Genomic DNA, 18,197 nt, shown 5'->3' with positions numbered 1-18,197 from the left:
GGTGCCTTGCTGAACCCGGGAGTGTTAGCGCGGTGCCTTGCTGAACCTGGGAGTGTTAGCACGGTGCCTTGCTGAACCCGGGAGTGTTAGCACGGTGCCTTGCTGAACCCGGGAGTGTTAGCGCGGTGCCTTGCTGAACCCGGGAGTGTTAGCGCGGTGCCTTGCTGAACCTGGGAGTGTTAGCACGGTGCCTTGCTGAACCTGGGAGTGTTAGCACGGTGCCTTGCTGAACCCGGGAGTGTTAGCGCGGTGCCTTGCTGAACCCGGGAGTGTTAGCGCGGTGCCTTGCTGAACCCGGGAGTGTTAGCGCAGTGCCTTGCTGAACCCGGGAGTGTTAGCGCGGTGCCTTGCTGAACCCGGGAGTGTTAGCGCGGTGCCTTGCTGAACCCGGGAGTGTTAGCGCGGTGCCTTGCTGAACCCGGGAGTGTTAGCGCAGTGCCTTGCTGAACCCGGGAGTGTTAGCGCGGTGCCTTGCTGAACCCGGGAGTGTTAGCGGGGTGCCTTGCTGAACCCGGGAGTGTTAGCGCGGTGCCTTGCTGAACCTGGGAGTGTTAGCACGGTGCCTTGCTGAACCCGGGAGTGTTAGCGCGGTGCCTTGCTGAACCCGGGAGTGTTAGCGCGGTGCCTTGCTGAACCCGGGAGTGTTAGTGGGGTGCCTTGCTGAACCCGGGAGTGTTAGCGCGGTGCCTTGCTGAACCCGGGAGTGTTAGCGCAGTGCCTTGCTGAACCCGGGAGTGTTAGCGCGGTGCCTTGCTGAACCTAGGAGTGTTAGCGCAGTGCCTTGCTGAACCTAGGAGTGTTAGCGCGGTGCCTTGCTGAACCCGGGAGTGTTAGCGGGGTGCCTTGCTGAACCTGGGAGTGTTAGCGCGGTGCCTTGCTGAACCTGGGAGTGTTAGCGGGGTGCCTTGCTGAACCCGGGAGTGTTAGCGGGGTGCCTTGCTGAACCCGGGAGTGTTAGCGCGGTGCCTTGCTGAACCTAGGAGTGTTAGCGCGGTGCCTTGCTGAACCCGGGAGTGTTAGCGGGGTGCCTTGCTGAACCCGGGAGTGTTAGCGGGGTGCCTTGCTGAACCCGGGAGTGTTAGCGGGGTGCCTTGCTGAACCCGGGAGTGTTAGCGGGGTGCCTTGCTCAATTCGGGTTGGTGGCGGGGGGTCGAGGTTTGCTCTGTAATATTCATGATTAGTGATCACCCGCTTTTACATACACACAGTTATAGTTGATTTGGGGGGGGGGGGGTGATGTGAGTCAAGGAGAGGGGTTGGGGCGGGCGAGTGTGAGTTGAGGAGACGGGTTAGGTGGGAGGGTGAGGTGAGGGGGGTGAGGTGGGGCACTGTCTGCAGTAACTGAGCTCCACGATTCTCTATTTCTGTGCTGGGCTTTAGCAGAATTCCACTTGCCATTGAAGTTGGGCTCCACAGTATGTCCTCATTACCCAGCCACTGAAAATGCAGCAGTTCACTGGGAATAAAATCTTTTGTAATTCATTCTGAGTGGAGTTAGACGGCAGGACAACAGAAATCCAGACTCTAAACTCTAGCGATGTTGAGTGTGATCCCTGACCATCTGCCCCGTTATTTGCCCTGTTGTTGTAAGGTTTAAGTGTGCGTGTGTGTGTTGCAGTGATGATTCTCCTGTTGCTCTTTATTTCAGCGTTCCCCTGGGGGTACTTTGGGCTTCACTCTTGGGCTGGGTCTGGCTCCGGTTGCTGACAATCCCAGATCCAGCTCTAATACCTCACTATAATTTTGGAGTGGTGGCATTCGGTCTCTCTGCCATAGTGGAACTCCTCTCTGAGCCACTGTGGGTCCTGGCGCAGGTACAGATGTTGGTGAGGTTAAAGGTGAGCGATGTACAAATGGTGACTGACTTTTCAATCTTCAAACTTTTGTTACATCCCTTTTTGTTTCCAGGAGTTTCCTTCCATGAAGTTGATGACATGTTCTCATGTACTGGGGTCTAGATCCTGAGGTGACACCTACACTGCTCTGCCTGCATGGCTGCTGTTCCTGTGTGACGCTAGACAGTGAGCATTGGCAGCTATCCGACTGTGGGAGGCAGCACAGCCTAACCTCTGCCTGACCCAATGTCCACACCCACAGGGGTCACTGGACAGTGATCAGGAGCTGGAACCCTGGCTGATTTATTCCCATTGGTAATATAAGGGTGCTGAGGCCAATTGGAGCACCCGCCCAGTAACCCAGCTCACTCCGCACAAACTGCGATTGGTATCTGAGACCCCATTGACTCACCGATCATTGATGCACCCGGGAATGGTTCCCTTATGCTCTATTATCACCCACACCCCACCCTTTCCATTGGATTCCCCCACACCACCCCCCAGCGCAGGAGCCAGTCTGCCCCTGGGAGTCGAGCCTGTTTCAGGTGCAGGAACAGGAGGGGATCCAGCGACTCAAACAAGGAGCAGCCAGTCTCAGCCTGCTACCCCCCTCCAGCATCAGGACGGGGGTCAGTGCCCTGAGCTTGGGTCGGGGGTCAGTAATCATAGATTGGTTACAGCACAGAAGGAGGTCATTCGGCCCGTCGAGTCCGTTCTTTTACCAATCACCTTAAATCTGTGTCCTCTGGTTCTCGACCCTTCTGCCAATGGGAACAGTTTCTCTCTATCTACTCTGTCTAGACCCCTCATGATTTTGAACACCTCTATCAAATCTCCTCTCAACCTTCTCTGCTCCAAGGAGAACAACCCCAGCTTCTCCAGTCTATCCTCGTGACAAGTCTCACATCCCTGGAATAATTTCGTAAATCTTTTCTGTACCCTCTCTAAGGCCTTCACATCCTTCCTAAAGTGCGATGCCCAGAATTGGACACAGTACTCCAGTTTTATAAAGGTTCATTATAACTTCCTTGCTTTTGTACTCTATACCTCTATTTATGAAGCCCAGTATCCCATATGCTTTTTTTTAACCGCTTTCTCAACCTGCTTTGCAACCTTCAATGATTTGTGCACATATACCCCCAGGTCTCTCTGTTCCGGCACCCCCTTTAGGATTGTACCCTTTAATTTATATTGCCTCTCCTCGTTCTTCCTACCAAAATGTATCACTTCGCACTTTTCTGCGTTAAATTTCATTTGCCACGTGTCCGCCCATTTCACCAGCCTGTCTATGTCTTACCAGCCTGTCTGTCGTCTTGAAGTCTATCACTGTCCTCCTCACTGTTCACTATTCTTCCAAGTTTTGAGTCATCTGAAAATTTTGAAATTGTGCCCTGTACACCCAGAGATGTCGGGGAACATAGGGTCTAATGAGAAGGAGGAATTGAATGAAATCAGTATTGTTAGGGAAATTGATGGGATTGAAGGCCGATAAATCCCCAGGGCCTGATAATCTACATCCTAGGGTACTTAAGGAGGTGGCCCTAGAAATAGTAGATGCATTGCTGGTCATCTTCCAAAATTCTATAGACTCTAGAACAGTTCCCATGGATTGGAGGATAGCTAATGTAACCCCACTATTTAAGAAGGGTGGTAGAGAGAAAACAGGGAATCATAGACCGGTAAGCCTGACATCGGTAGTGGGGAAAATGCTAGAGTCCATTATAAAAGATGTAATAGCAGTGCACTTGGAAAGCAGTGACAGGATCGGACAAAGTCAACATGGATTTACAAAAGGTAAATCATGCTTGACTAATCTACTGGAATTTTTTGAGGATGTAACTGGTAGAATAGATAAGGGAAAACCAGTGGATGTGGTGTATTTGGACTTTCAGAAGGCTTTCGATAAAGTCCCGCATAAGAGATTAGCGTGTAAAGTTAAAGCACATGGGATTGGGGGTAAGGTACTGTCTTGGATAGAGAACTGGTTGGCAGACAGGAAGCAATGAGTTGGAATAAATGGGTCTTTTTCCGAGTGGCAGGCAGTGACTAGTGGAGTACCGCAGGGATCGGTGCTAGGACCCCAGCTATTCACAATATATATAAATGATCTGGACGAGGGAACTAGATGTAATATCTCCAAGTTTGCAGACGACACAAAGCTGGGTGGGCGTGTGTGCTGTGAGGAGGATGCCGAGAAAATCCAGTATGATTTGGACAGCTTGGGTGATTGGGCAAATGCAGTACAATGTGGATAAATGCGAGGTTATCCACTTCGGTGGCAAAAACAGGAAGACAGATTATTATCTGAACAGCAATAGATTGGGAAAAGGGGAAGTGCAACGAGACCTGAAGGTCAAGGGTGGTTCCAAAAACCACAGGGAACCTTGGATGTCAGGGGATATACGAGAGTGGATTAGGAAAAAAAGGAGGGCTTTTGGTAGATACAAAAGGCTAAAGACGGAGGAAGCCCTAGAGGAGTACAAAAAGTGCAGGGGGATACTTAAAAAAAGAAATTAGGAGATCAAGGAGGGGCCATGAAATAACACTGGCGAGCAAAATAAAGGAAAACCCTAAGATGTTTTATAAGTATATTAAGGGTAAGAGGATAACTAGGGAAAAAATAGGGCCCATTAGGGACAAAAGTGGCAATCTGTGTGTGGAGCCGGAAGATGTAGGAGGGGTTCTAAATGAATTTTTTGCATCTGTTTTCACTATGGAGAAGGACGATGAAGACATAGAAATAGGGCGGGGGGACTGTGATATGCTCGAACATATTAACATCGAGAGGGAGGAGGTATTGGCGGTTTTAGCTGGCCTAAAAATGGATAAATCCCCAGGCCCGGATGAAATGTATCCCAGGCTGCTCTGTGAGGCAAAGGAGGAGATTGCGGGGGCTCTAACACATATATTCAGGACCTCTCTGGCCACAGGGGATGTGCCAGAGGACTGGAGAACCGCTAATGTAGTACCATTATTCAAGAAGGGTAGTAGGGAAAAACCGGGGAACTACAGGCCAGTGAGCCTAACATCAGTGGTAGGAAAATTATTGGAAAAAATCCTGAGGGACAAAATTTGTCTCCACTTGGAGAGGCAAGGATTAATCAGGGATAGTCAACATGGCTTTGTCAAGGGAAGATCATGTCTGACTAATTTGATTGAATTTTTTGAGGGGGTGACTAGGTGTGTGGATGAGGGTAACGCAGTGGATGTGGTATACATGGATTTCAGTAAGGCCTTCGATAAAGTCCCGCACAGGAGACTGGTCAAGAAGGTAAGAGCCCATGGAATCCAGGGTGCCTTGGCACATTGGATACAAAACTGGCTTAGTGGCAGAAGGCAGAGGGTGATGGTCGAAGGTTGTTTTTGTGACTGGAAGCCTGTGGCCAGTGGGGTACCACAGGGATTGGTGCTGGGTCCCTTGCTGTTTGTGGTCTACATTAATGACTTGGATATGAATGTAAAGGGTATGATCAGTAAGTTCGCGGATGATACAAAAATTGGTAGGGTGGTAAATAGCGAGGAGGGTAGCCTCAGTCTGCAGGACGATATAGATGGGTTGGTCAGATGGGCGGAACAGTGGCAAATGGAATTTAACCTGGAAAAGTGCGAGGTGATGCACTCTGGGGGGACTAACAAGGCAAAGGAATACACAATGAATGGAAAGACCCTAGGCAAGACGGAGGGTCAGAGGGATCTGGGTGTGCAAGTACACAGATCCCTGAAGGCGGTGGAACAGGTGGATAAGGTGGTAAAAAAGGCATATGGGATACTTGCCTTCATTAGCCGAGGCATTGAATATAAGAGCAAGGAGGTTATGATGGAGCTGTATAAAACACTGGTTAGGCCACAGCTGGAATACTGTGTGCAGTTCTGGTCGCCACACTACAGGAAGGATGTGATCGCGTTAGAGAGGGTGCAGAGGAGGTTCACCAGGATGTTACCAGGGCTGGAACACTTCAGCTATGAAGAGAGACTGGGCAGATTGGGTTTGTTTTCCTTGGAGCAGAGGAGGCTGAGGGGGGACATGATTGAGGTGTACAAAATTATGAGGGGCATAGATAGGATGGATGCTGAGGAGCTTTTTCCCTTAGTAGAGGGGTCAATAACTAGGGGGCATAGATTCAAGGTAAAGGGCGGGAGGTTTAGAGGGGATTTGAGAAAGAACTTTTTCACCCAGAGGGTGGTTGGAGTCTGGAACTCACTGCCTGAAAGGGTTGTGGAGGCAGAAACCCTCACAACATTTAAGAAGCATTTGGATGTGCACTTGAAATGCCATAGCATACAAGGCTACGGGCCAAATGCTGGAATATGGGATTAGATTAGACAGGGATTGATGGCTGGCGCGGACACGATGGGCCGAAGGGCCTCTATCCGTGCTGTATTACTCTATGACTCTATGACCTGGGTGTCCTTGTGCACCAGTCGCTGAAGGTAAGCATGCAGGTGCAGCAGGCGGTTAAGAAGGCAAATGGTATGTTGTCCTTCATAGTGAGAGGATTTGAGTACAGGAGCAAGGAAGTCTTGCTGCAGTTGTACAGGGCCTTGGTGAGACTACACCTTGAGTATTGTGTGCAGTTTTGGTCGCCTTATCTGAGGAAGGATGTTCTTGCCATGGAGAGAGTGCAGCAAAGATTCACCAGACTGGTACCTGGGATGGCAGGAATGACGTTTGAGGAGAGATTGGGCCAATTAGGCTTATATTCGCTAGAGTTTAGAAGAATGAGAGGGGATCTCATTGAAACTTATAAAATTCTAACAAGACTAGACAGACTAGATGCAGGAAGGATGTTCCCGATGGCGTGGGAGTCCAGAACCAGGGGTCACAGTCTAAGGATAAGGGGTAAGCCAATTAGGACTGAGATGAGGAGGAATTTCTTCACCCAGAGAGTGGTGAACTTGTGGAATTCTCTGCCACACAGGGTAGTTGAGGCCAATTCATTAAATATATTCAAGAAGGAGTTGGATATATTTCTTGAGGCTAAAGGGATATGGGGAGAAAGCAGGGACAGGGTACTGAATTTGGATGATCAGCCATGATCTCATTAAATGGCCTACTCCTGCTCCTATCTTCTATGTTTCTATGTTAAGTCATTAATATAGATCAAGAAAATCAGTGGTCCTAGTACTGACCTGGGGAACACCACTGTATACCTTCCTCCAGTCCGAAAAACAACCATTCACCACTACTCTCTGTTTCCTGTCCCTTAGCCAATTCCGTATCCATGCTGCCACTGTCCCTTTTATTCCATGGGCTTCACTTTGCTGGCAAGCCTATTATGTGGTACTTTATCAAACGTCTTTTGGAAATCCATGTACACCACGTCAATCGCACTGCCCTCATCGACCCTCTCTGTTACCTCATCAAAAAACTCGATCAAGTTAGTTAAACAGGATTTTCCTTTAACAAATCCGTGCTGGCTTTCCTTAATTAATCCACATTTGTCCAAGTGACTGTTAACTTTGTCCCTGATTACTGTTTCTAAAAGCTGCTCCACTACCGAGATTAAACGGACTGGTCTGTAGTTGCTGGGTTTAACCCTAAACCTTTTTTTGAACAAGGGTGTAACATTTGCAATTCTCCAGTCCTCAGGCACCACCCTTGTATCCAAGGAGGATTGGAAGATTATGGCCAGTACCTCCGCGATTTCCTCTTTAACCTCCCTCAGCATCCTAGGATGCATCCTATCCGGTCCTGGTGACTTACCTACTTTAAGTTCAGCCAGCCTTTCTCGTACCTCCTCTTTGTCAATTGTTATCTCATCCAGTATCTCCACCACCTCCTCTTTCACTATGACTTTGGCAGCATCTTCTTCCTTGGTGAAGACAGATGCAAAGTACTCATTTAGTACCTCAGCCATGCCCTCTGCCTCCATGCGTAGGTCTCCCTTTTGGTTCCTAATCGGCGCCTCCTCTTACTACCCGTTTACTATTTATATACCTAGAGAAGACCTTTGAATTCCCTTTTATCTTAGCTGCCAATCTATTCTCATACTCTCTCTCTGCCGCACTTATTTTCTTTTTCACTGTGTACTTTCTATATTCAGCCTGATTCTCACTTGTATTCTCAACCTGACATCGTCATATGCGCTCTTTTTCTGCTTCATCTTACTCTCTATCTCTTTCGTCATCCAGGGAGCTCTGGTTTTAGTTGCCCTACCTTTCCCCCGTGGGAATGTACCTCGACTGTACCTGAACCATCTCCTCTTTAAAGGCCGCCCATTGTTTGATTACAGTTTTGTCTGCCAGTCTTTGATTCCAATTTACCCGGGTCAGATCCGTTCTCAACCCACTGAAATTTGCCTTCCTCCAATTAAGTATTTTTACTCTAGATTGCTCCCTGTCCTTTTCCATAACTAATCTAAACCTTATGATACTATGATCACTGTTCCCTAAATGTTCCTCTACTGACATTTGCTCCACTTAACCTACCTCATTCCCCAGAACCAGATCCAGCAATGCCTCCTTCCTCGTTGGGCCGGAAACATACTGATCAAGAAAGTGCCCTGACCTCGGGGCGAGGGTTGGTGGGGTCAGTGCCCTGAGTTTTGGCACGGGTCAGGGGTCAGTGCCCTGACCTCAGATGTGGGTCAGGGGTCAGTCTCAGCCGGTTTGTGGTTCCTCAGGTTTCATGCCTTGTCTGCACTTTGTTTGTTTGTGTTTCAGGTGATTGCTGAATGTCTGGCCATGGCTGCGAAGTGTTTGCTGACAGTTGTGTGTGTCACACTCGTACCACACTGGGGGCTCTACATATTCGCTTTGGCCCAGGTGGGTTGGGAACATTCCCTTTTTATTTTGACTGGCTGGAAATTCAGAGCTGAGTCCAGAATGTATTAATGGGACGCTGTCTGCATGAAGCATGTTCGTCGATCATGGGGCAGATTGTCGCTTACTTGTGATGGAACGATAACGGCGCCCGATCTCTCCCTCCCCAATATTAAAGGCTTTGTCACCCAGACGATATGGTGAACAGAAACCCCTTTAATGTGGAATCGGTGCGTGCTGTGACCAATGTTCCCTTTAAATATTTTTTTGTGTGCGAGGCCCCTTTAAGGGGCTGCACGGCCCATTTAAAATACCGCACATGCACAGTTTTTCCTATTTAAGAGCCGGTGAGCTGGCTGCGCGGGAGCGGCAGAGTGCTGTGCAGCCGTGCAGCTTAAAGGGAACATTGGCTGTGACCTACAATTAGTCCCACTCCTCTGCTCTTTCCCCATAGTCCAGAAAATGTTTCCTTTTCCAAGTATTTATCCAATTCCTTTTTGAAAGTTACTATTGAATCTGCTCCCACCGCCCTTTCAGGCAGCGCATTCCAGATCACAACAACTCGCTGCGTAAAAACATTCTCCTCATCTCCCCTCTGGTTCTTTTGCCAATCACCGTCACTCTGTGTCCTCTGGTTACCGACCCTTCCGCCACTGGAAATAGTTTCTCATTTACTCAATCAAAACCCCTCATGATTTTGAACACCTCTATTAAATCACCCCTTAACCTTCTCTGCTGTAAGGAGAACAACCCCAGCTTCTCCAGTCTCTCCACATCACTGAAGTCCCTCATCTCTGGGACCATTCTGGTAAATCTCCTCTGCACCCTCTCCAAGGCCTTGACATCCTTCCTAAAGTGTGGTGCCCAGGATTGGACACAATACTCCAGCTGGGGCCGAACCAGGGTTTTATAAAGGTTTAGCAGAACTTTTTGCTTTTGTAATCTGTGCCTCTATTAATAAAGCCAAAGAAACTGTAAGCTTTTTTTAACAGCCTTCTCCACTTGTTTTGCCATCTTCAAAGACTTGTGTAAGTCTCTCTGATCCTTCACCCCCTTTAAAATTGTGCCATTTAGTTTATATTGCCTCACCTCATTCTTCCTACCAAAATGTATCACTTCACACTTCTGTGTTAAATTTCATCTGCCATGTGTCTGCCCATTTCACCAGTCTATGTCCTCCTGAAGTCTGTTCCTATCCTCCTCTTTCGTGACATCGGGAAACTTTGAAATTAAGCCCTGTTTACCCAAATCCAGGTCATTAATATATATCAATAAGAGCAGTGATCCTATTACTGACCCCTGGGGGACACCACTGTATACTTTTCTCCAGTCTGGAAAACCAACCGTTCACCACTACTCTCTGCTTTCTGTCCTTTAACCAATTTTGTATCCACGCTGCCACTGTCCCATCAATCTATGGGCTTTAATTTTGCTAACAAGTCTTATTATGTGGTATTTTATCAAACGCCTTTTTAAAGTCCATATACACAACATCAACCACACTACCCGCATCAACCCTGTCTGTTACTTCATCAAAGGACTCAATCAAGCTAGTTATACACTATTTGCCTTTAACAAATCCCTTCTGACTTTCAGTTATTAGTCCATACTTTTCCAAATGCCAATTAATTTTGACCCGGATTATTGCTCTAAAAGTTCCCCACCACTGACATTAGGCTGACTGGCCTATAGTTGCTGGGTTTATCACTCTCCCCTTTTTAAAAATAGTGAAAGATTATTTCCACTGGTTCTCTCACATGCAATGGTGAAGTGGCCCAGTGCACTGGACACAGCAAATATCCCAGGTATGGTGCAGAAGACCCATGCACCAGAGCTTGTCCCTCCCCAAGCCAAGCTGCCCCAGTGCAGCCATGACAGTGGCATCTACCTGTTGATGTGGAGGGTTACCTAGAAAAACAAGATAACTAACGTGGCTACGTACAGCCTGCCCTGTCAACCTTCCAATCAACAGGTGAATGATATAACATAAAATGCTGGAAATGCTCAGCAAGTCGGGCAGCATCTGTGGAGAGAGAAGCAGATATAATGTTTCAGCTCGATGACCTTCCATCATAATGTGAGACGTTAACTCGGTTTCTTTTTCTATAAATGTTGCCTGACCCGCTGAGTGTTTCCAGTATTTTACATCAGATTTCCAGCATCCTGCAGTATTTTGTTTTTGAATCAGCAGAGTGATGGTAGGAATCAGCAACGATGCCGTCAGGCAACACCTGCATGTCGCTGAGCTGTTCACCAACGCTAAATTCGAGTTGACTTGTGGGCCTCTTCAAATATGTGACCCCATGAACGGACGATGCAAGATCATGCGGGGTGCTGTAGCCATTTCTCTCAGGCTAAATTTGACAAATGCTCAGCATTGACTATTTTACATAATTTGAGCTGCAAGGTTGGTTTAGTCTACGAAAAATTCAAAAATGGGTTTGGAATGCATGTACGTAAACGCACATAGTGTGGTGAATAAGGTTGGTGAGCTACAAGCACAATTAGCTGTGTGGCAATATGACGTGACAATAATGGAAACATGGCTTAAAAATGGACCGGGCACTTAATATTCAAGGGTACAAGGTGTTCAGAAAAGATAGGGAAGGAAAAAAGGGAGGTGGGGTGGCAGTGCTGATTAAGGAAGACATTGTAGTGTTGGAAAGGGAGGATGTTCTTGAGGGGACAAAGACAGAATCCATTTGGTTAGAGTTGAGGAGCAAAAAGGGTATGATCACGCTATTGGGGGTATTCTACAGGCCTCCAAATAGTGAGAGGGAGGTAGAGGAGCAAATCTGCAGGGAAATGCAAGAGCTATAGAGTGGTGATATTGGGCAACTAATTACCCAAATATCGATTGGGATAATGCTAGGGTAAAGGGAAAGGAGGGGGAGGAATTTCTGAAATGTGTTCAGGAGAATTTCCTTGACCAATGTGTTCTTGGCCCAACTAGGAAGGAGGCATTGCTGGATCTGATGCTGGGGAATGAGGTGGGCCAAGTCGACCAAGTGTCTGTGGGAGAACACTTGGGTACAAGTGATCATCGTATCATAAGATTTAGATTAGCAATGGAGAGGAGCAAGGAACAATCTAGAGTGGAACTTCTAAACTGGAATAGGGCTAACTTCAATGGGATGTGAAAGGATCTAGCCAGAGTAAAATGGAACCAAAGACTGACAGGAAAAACTGTAATGGAACAATGGGTGATCTTCAAGGAGGTGATGTTCCAAGTACAGGCTAGGTACATTCCAACAAGAGGGAAGGGTAAGGGAACCAAAACAAGGGCTCCTTTGATGACGAGGGAGATAGAGAAGATGATGAAACAAAAAAAAAGGGTGTATGATGAATGTCAGGTGAATTCTTCAAGGGAGAACCAGACCAAATACAATAAGTTGAGAGGGGATGTGAAAATGAAAATAAGATTGGCAAAGAGAGAATGAGAGTAGAATGGCGGTTAACATAAAAGGGAACCCAAAAATCTTCTACTGGCCTGTAAACAGTAAGCGGGTAGTAAGAGGCGGGGTGGGGCCTATTAGAGACAAAGAAGGTGATATATGCTTAGAGGCGCAGGGCAAGGCTAGAATACTCGATGAGTACTTTGTATTGGTGTTTACTAAGGAGGTGGATGCTGACAAAATATCGGTAGAAGTGGAAAATAAGGGGTAAAAATTGATAGACAGGATGTACTAGAAAGGCTGGGTATGCTTAGAGTGGACAAGTCACCTGGTCAAGATGGCTTGCATCCCAGGTTGCTAAGGAAATTGGGGGAGGAGATAGCGGAAGGGCTTGCCATAATTTTCCAATCTTCCCTAGATGCGGGGGAGGTGCCTGAGGATTGGAAAGTGGCAAATGTGATATCATTGTTCAAGAAAGGGTGTAAGGACCATCCTAGTAACTACAGACCGGTCAGTTTAACAATAGACATAGAGTCATAGAGTTATACAGCACAGAAAGAGGCCCTTTGGCCCATCGTGTCCGCGCCGGCCATCAAGCCCTGTCTATTCTAATCTCATTTTCCAGCACTTGGTCCGTAGCCTTGTATGCTATGGCGTTTCAAGTGCTCATCTAAATGCTTCCTGAATGTTGTGAGGGTTCCTGCCTCTACCACCCTTTCAGGCAGTGAGTTCCAGATTCCAACCACCCTCTGGGTGAAAAAGTTTCTCCTCAAATCCCCTCTAAACCTCCTGCCCCTTACCTTGAAACTATGCCCCCTGGTTATTGACCCCTCTACTAAGGGGAAAAGTTCCTTTCTATCTACCCTATCTATGCCCCTCATAATTTTGTACACCTCAATCAGGTCCCCCCTCAGCCTTCTCTGCTCTAAGGAAAACAACCCCAGCCTGTCCAGTCTCTCTTCATAGCTGAAGCGTTCCAGCCCAGGTAACACCCTGGTGAATCTTCTCTGCACCCTCTCCAATGCAATCATATCCTTCCTATAGTGTGGCGACCAGAACTGCACACAGTATTCCAGCTGTGGACTAACTAGCGTTTTGTACAGCTCCTTCATAACCTCCCTGCTCTAAGCCTCGGCTAATGAAGGCAAGTATCCCATATGCCTTTTTAACCACCTTATCTACCTGTCCTGCTACCTTCAGGGATCCATGTACATGCACACCAAGGTCCCTCTGATCCTCTGTCCTTCCTGGGGTCCTACCATTCATTGTGTATTCCCTTGCCTTGTTAGTCCTCCCAAAATGCATCACCTCACACTTTTCAGGGTTAAATTCCATTTGCCACTGTTCTGCCCATCTAACCAACCCATCTATATCGTCCTGTAGCCTGAGGCTTCCCTCCTCGCTATTTACCACTCCACCAATTTTCGTGTCATCTGCGAACTTACTGATCATACCTCCTACATTCATATCTAAATCATTAATGTACACTAAAACAGCAAAGGACCCAGCACCGATCCCTGCGGTACACCACTGGACACAGGCTTCCAGTCACAAAAACAACCTTCAACCATCACCCTCTGCCTCCTGCCACTAAGCCAATTTTGGATCCAATGTGCCAAATTGCCCTGGATCCCATGGGCTCTTACCACCTTGACCAGTCTCCCATGCGGGACTTTGTCAAAAGCGTTACTGAAGTCCATGTAGATTACATCAACTGCACTACCCTCATCCACAAACCTAGTCACCTCGAAAAATTCAATCAAATTGGTTAGACATGATCTCCCCTTGACAATGCCATGCTGACTATCCTTGGTTAATCCTTGCCTCTCCAAGTGGAGACTAATTCTGTGCCTCAGAATTTTTTCCAATAATTTCCCTACCACTGATGTTAGGCTCTGGCACCTCCCCTGTGGCCAGAGAGGTTCTGAAAATTTGTGTCAGAGCCCCTGCAATCTCCTCCCTTGCCTCACACAGCAGCCTGGGATACATCTCGTCTGGGCCTGGGGATTTATCCACTTTTAGTGGTGGGTAAAGTTTTAGAAACAATAATCAAAGAAAAAATTAACAGGCACTTGGAGAGGTTTAAGTTAATTAAGGAGAGCCAACACGGATTTGTAAAAGGCAGATCGTGTTTGACTAATTTAATTTTTTGATGAAGTAACAGAGAGGATTGTGGTGTCTGTACCTTTAAGAGGAACTATGTTTTTTTGAAGCCCCTGTGTACTGTAGTACCGGTAGTGACCACTCGGGTATATAAGCCTGTATAGCATCTTGTATAGTTAGTTCACCTCCAGACTTTGTTCAGTAAACACTTGTTAAATCAACTCCTGCATTCCGTGTCTCCATTAACACACGGATACAACAGATTGATGAAGGGAATGTAATGGATGTTGTCTACATGTACTTTTGGAAGACGTTTGACAAAGTACCGCATGGAAGGCTGGTTAACAAAATTGAGGCTCATGGAATAGGTGGGTCAGTGACATCTTGGATAAGGAATTGGCTTAAGGACAGAAAACAGTGAGTTGTGGTAAAGGGCTGTTTTTCAGACTGGAGGATGGTAGACAGTGGTGTTCCCCAAGGGTCAGTGCTGGGGCCACTGCTTTTTTTTGATAAATGACCTGGATATTGGAATACAGAGTAGAATTTCTAAATTTGCCAATGACACCAAACTTAAGGGTGTGGCAAACAGTGATGATACCAATTGACTGCAACAGGACATAGAAAGGCTAGTAGAATGGGCAGACACGTGGCAGAAGGAATTTAATACAGAGAAGTGTGAGGTGATGCATCTTGGCAGAAGAAACAGGGAGAGGCAATATACACTTAATGGCACAGTTTTAAAGAGTGTGCAGGGACAGAGGGACCTGGGAGTTAATGTGCACAGGTCCCTGAAGGTGGCAGGACATATTCAGAGAGTAGTTAACAAAGCATATGGGATCTTGGGCTTCATAAATAGAGGTATTGAGTACAAAAGTAGAGAAGTTATGCTGAACCTTTATAAAGCGCTGGTGAGGCCACAACTGGAATATTGCGTCCAGTTCTGGTCACCACACTTTAGGAAGGATGTGAAGGCCCTTGAGAGGGTGTGGAGCAGATTTACCAGAATGGTTCCGGGGATGGGGGATCTTCGCTACAAGGACAGGTAGGAGAAGCTGGATTTGTTTTCATTAGAGCAAAGGAGGTTGAGGGGTGATTTGATCGAGGTGTACAAGATTATGATGGGTTTGGATAAGCTAGACGGGGAAAGGCTGTTCCCACTAGTTGATGGTACAAGGACTAGGGGACACAGATTTAAGGTTTTGGGCAAGAGATACAGGGGGGATGTGAGGAAAAACTTTTTTACACAGCGAGTGGTGAGGACCTGGAATTCGCTGCCGACGGAAGTGGTGGAAGCGGAGACACTCAATGTTTTCAAGGGGAGACTGGATAGGCACTTGAGGGAAATAAACTTGCAGGGCTACGGGGATAGAGCGGGGGAATGGGACTGACTGGATTGCTCTACAGAGAGCCGGCACGGACTCGATGGGCCGAATGGCCTCCTTCTGTGCCATTATGACTCTGACTTTAGTCATAGAAATTTACAGCACAGAATGAGGCCATTCAGCCCATCGTGTCTGTGCCGGTCGAAAAAGAGCTCTCCAGCCTAACCCCACTGTCCAGCTCTTGGTCCGTAGCCCTGTAGGTGACGGCACTTCAAGTGTATATCCAGGTACTTTTTAAATGTGATGAGGGTTTCTGCCTCTCCCACCCTTTCAGGCAGTGAGTTCCAGACCCCCACCACCCTCTGGGTGAGAAAAGTTCTCCTCAACTCCCCTCTAATCCTTCTCCCAATTACTTTAAATCTCTGCCCCCTGGTTATTGACATCTCTGCTAAGGGAAATAGGCCCTTCCAATCCACTCTTATCTCGACCCCTCATAATTTTATACACCTCAATCAAGTCTCCCCTCAGCCTCCTCTGTTCCAAAGAAAACAACCCCAGCCTCTCCAATCTTTCCTCATAGTTAAAATTCCCCAGCCCAGGCAACATCCTCGTAAATCTCCTCTGTGCCCTCTAGTGTGATCACATCCTTCCTGTAATGTGGTGACCAGAACTGTACACAGTATTCTAGCTGTGGCCTAACTAGTGTTTTATACAGTTCAAGCATAACCTCCCGGTTCTTATATTCTATGTCTCGGCTAATAAAGGAAACATAAGAACATAAGAATTAGGAGCAGGAGTTGGCCATTTGGCCCTTCGAGCCTGTTCCGCCATTCAATAAGATCATGGCTGATCTTCGACCTCAACTCCACCTTCCCGCACTATCCCCATATCTCTGGATTCCTCTAGAGTCCAAAATCCATCTATCTCTTATCGACCTTTATCCTGCGACTATGACCCCTAGTTCTAGACTCTCCAGCCAGGGGGAAACAATCTTTTAGCATCTATCCTGTCAATCCCCCTCAGAATCTTGTATGTTTCAATGAGCTCACCTCTCATTTTTCAACTCCAGAGAGTTTAGGCTCAATCTACTCAAAGTATCCTGTATGCCGCCTTATCTACCTGTCCTGCTACCTTCAGGGATCTATGGATTGGCACTCCAAGGTCCCCCTGTTCCTCTACACTTAGCGGTATTCTACCATTTATTGGGTATTCCCATCATCAAGTGGCCCGGCTCATGCATAGCATGACACCACGTGCCGACCGAAAACTGGAAGTACCCACACTGTTGCTAATCACTCATAGAATCATAGAATGGTTACAGCACAGAAGGAGGTCATTCAGCCCGTCGAGCCCGTGCTGGCTCTCTGCAAGAACAATTCAGCCAGTCCCACTCCCCCGCCCTTTCCCCCGTAGCCCTGCAAATTTTTTTCCTTCAGGTACTTACCTAATTCCCTTTTGAAAGCCACGATTGAATCTGCCTCCACCACCCTGTCAGGCAGTGCATTCCAGATCCTAACCACTTGCTGAGTAAAAAAGTTTTCCCTCATGTCACCTTTGGTTCTTCTGCCAATCACCTTAAATCTGTGTCCTCTGGTTCGCGACCCTTCTGCCAATGGGAACAGTTTCTCTCTATCTACTCTGTCTAGACCCCTTCACGTAACTGAAGTCCTTCATCCCTGGAACCATTCTTGTAAATCTTTTCTGCACCCTCTCTAAGGCCTTCACATCCTTCCTAAAGTGCGGTGCCCAGAATTGGACACACTACTCCAGTTGAGACTGTACCAGTGTTTTATAAAGGTTCATCATAACTTCCTTGCTTTTTGTTTAATTTGTTTATGGGATGTGGGCGTTGCTGGCAAGGCCGGCATTTATTGCCCATCCCTAATTGCCCTTGAGAAGGTGGTGGTGAGCCGCCTCCTTGAACCGCTGCATTCCGTGTGGTGAAGGTACTCCCACAGTGCTGTTAGGTAGGGAGTTCCAGGATTTGACCCAGCGACGATGAAGGATCGGCGATAAAGTTCCAAGTCAGGATGGTGTGTGACTTGAATGGGGGAACTTGGAGGTGGTGGTGTTCCCATGCGCCTGCTGCCCTTGTCCTTCTAGGTGGAAGAGGTCGCAGGTTTGGGAGGTGCTGCCGAAGAAGCTCCAACAACACTCTAGCAGCACGATGCCATCCAAAACAAAGCAGCTCGCTTGATCAGCACCCCATCCACCACCTTAAACATTCACTCCCTCCACCACCGGCGTACCGTGTCTGCAGTGTGTACCATCTACAAGATGCACTGCAGCAACTCGCCAAGGCTTCTTCGGCAGCACCTCACAAACCCACGATCTCTACCGCCTAGAAGGACAAGGGCAGCAGGCGCATGGGAACACCACCACCTCCAAGTTCCCCTCCAAGTCACACACCATCCTGACTTAGAAGTATATCGCCGATCCTTCTTCGTCGCTGGGTCAAAATCCTGGAACTCCCTCCCTAACAGCACTGTGGGAGTACCTTCACCACACGGACTGCAGCGGTTCAAGAAGGCGGCTCACCACCACCTTCTCAAAGGGATGGACAATAAATGCTGGCCTTGCCAGCGATGCCCACATCCCATGATCGAATAAAAAATAAACTCTGGGTGAGAGCTGCATTGTGTGTGGGTCACAGATTGTTAACAAGTTTATTGGGTAGAAAGTGTCCTCCCACCTCCGCTCTCCAGGCAAGCAGCAAGCTGATAGAAAACAACAGCAAGCAGAGAGGAAATGTGCCACAGGCTTCACACGCTCCAGCTAGG

The 18,197-nt window shown here is 47.6% G+C and overlaps 1 protein-coding gene across 1 annotated transcript in view; it reads left to right on the top strand.

Moving 5' to 3' along the window:
• Positions 1 to 18,197, top strand: part of rft1 (RFT1 homolog) — a 55,182-nt gene that overhangs the window by 8,842 nt on the left and 28,143 nt on the right. The window contains exons 4-5 of the mRNA XM_086000014.1: positions 1,649 to 1,838; positions 8,499 to 8,600. Coding sequence (XP_085856140.1) covers positions 1,649 to 1,838; positions 8,499 to 8,600 — 292 coding nt within the window. The remainder of the gene's footprint in view (positions 1 to 1,648; positions 1,839 to 8,498; positions 8,601 to 18,197) is intronic.

The sequence above is a fragment of the Somniosus microcephalus genome, chromosome 11 (assembly GCF_052327205.1).
Source record: "Somniosus microcephalus isolate GS21.2 chromosome 11, FLI_Smic_1.0, whole genome shotgun sequence".
NCBI lineage: Eukaryota > Metazoa > Chordata > Chondrichthyes > Squaliformes > Somniosidae > Somniosus > Somniosus microcephalus.
The sequence above is the reverse complement of the archived record's forward strand: the minus strand, read 5'-3'. Positions and strand labels throughout refer to the sequence as shown.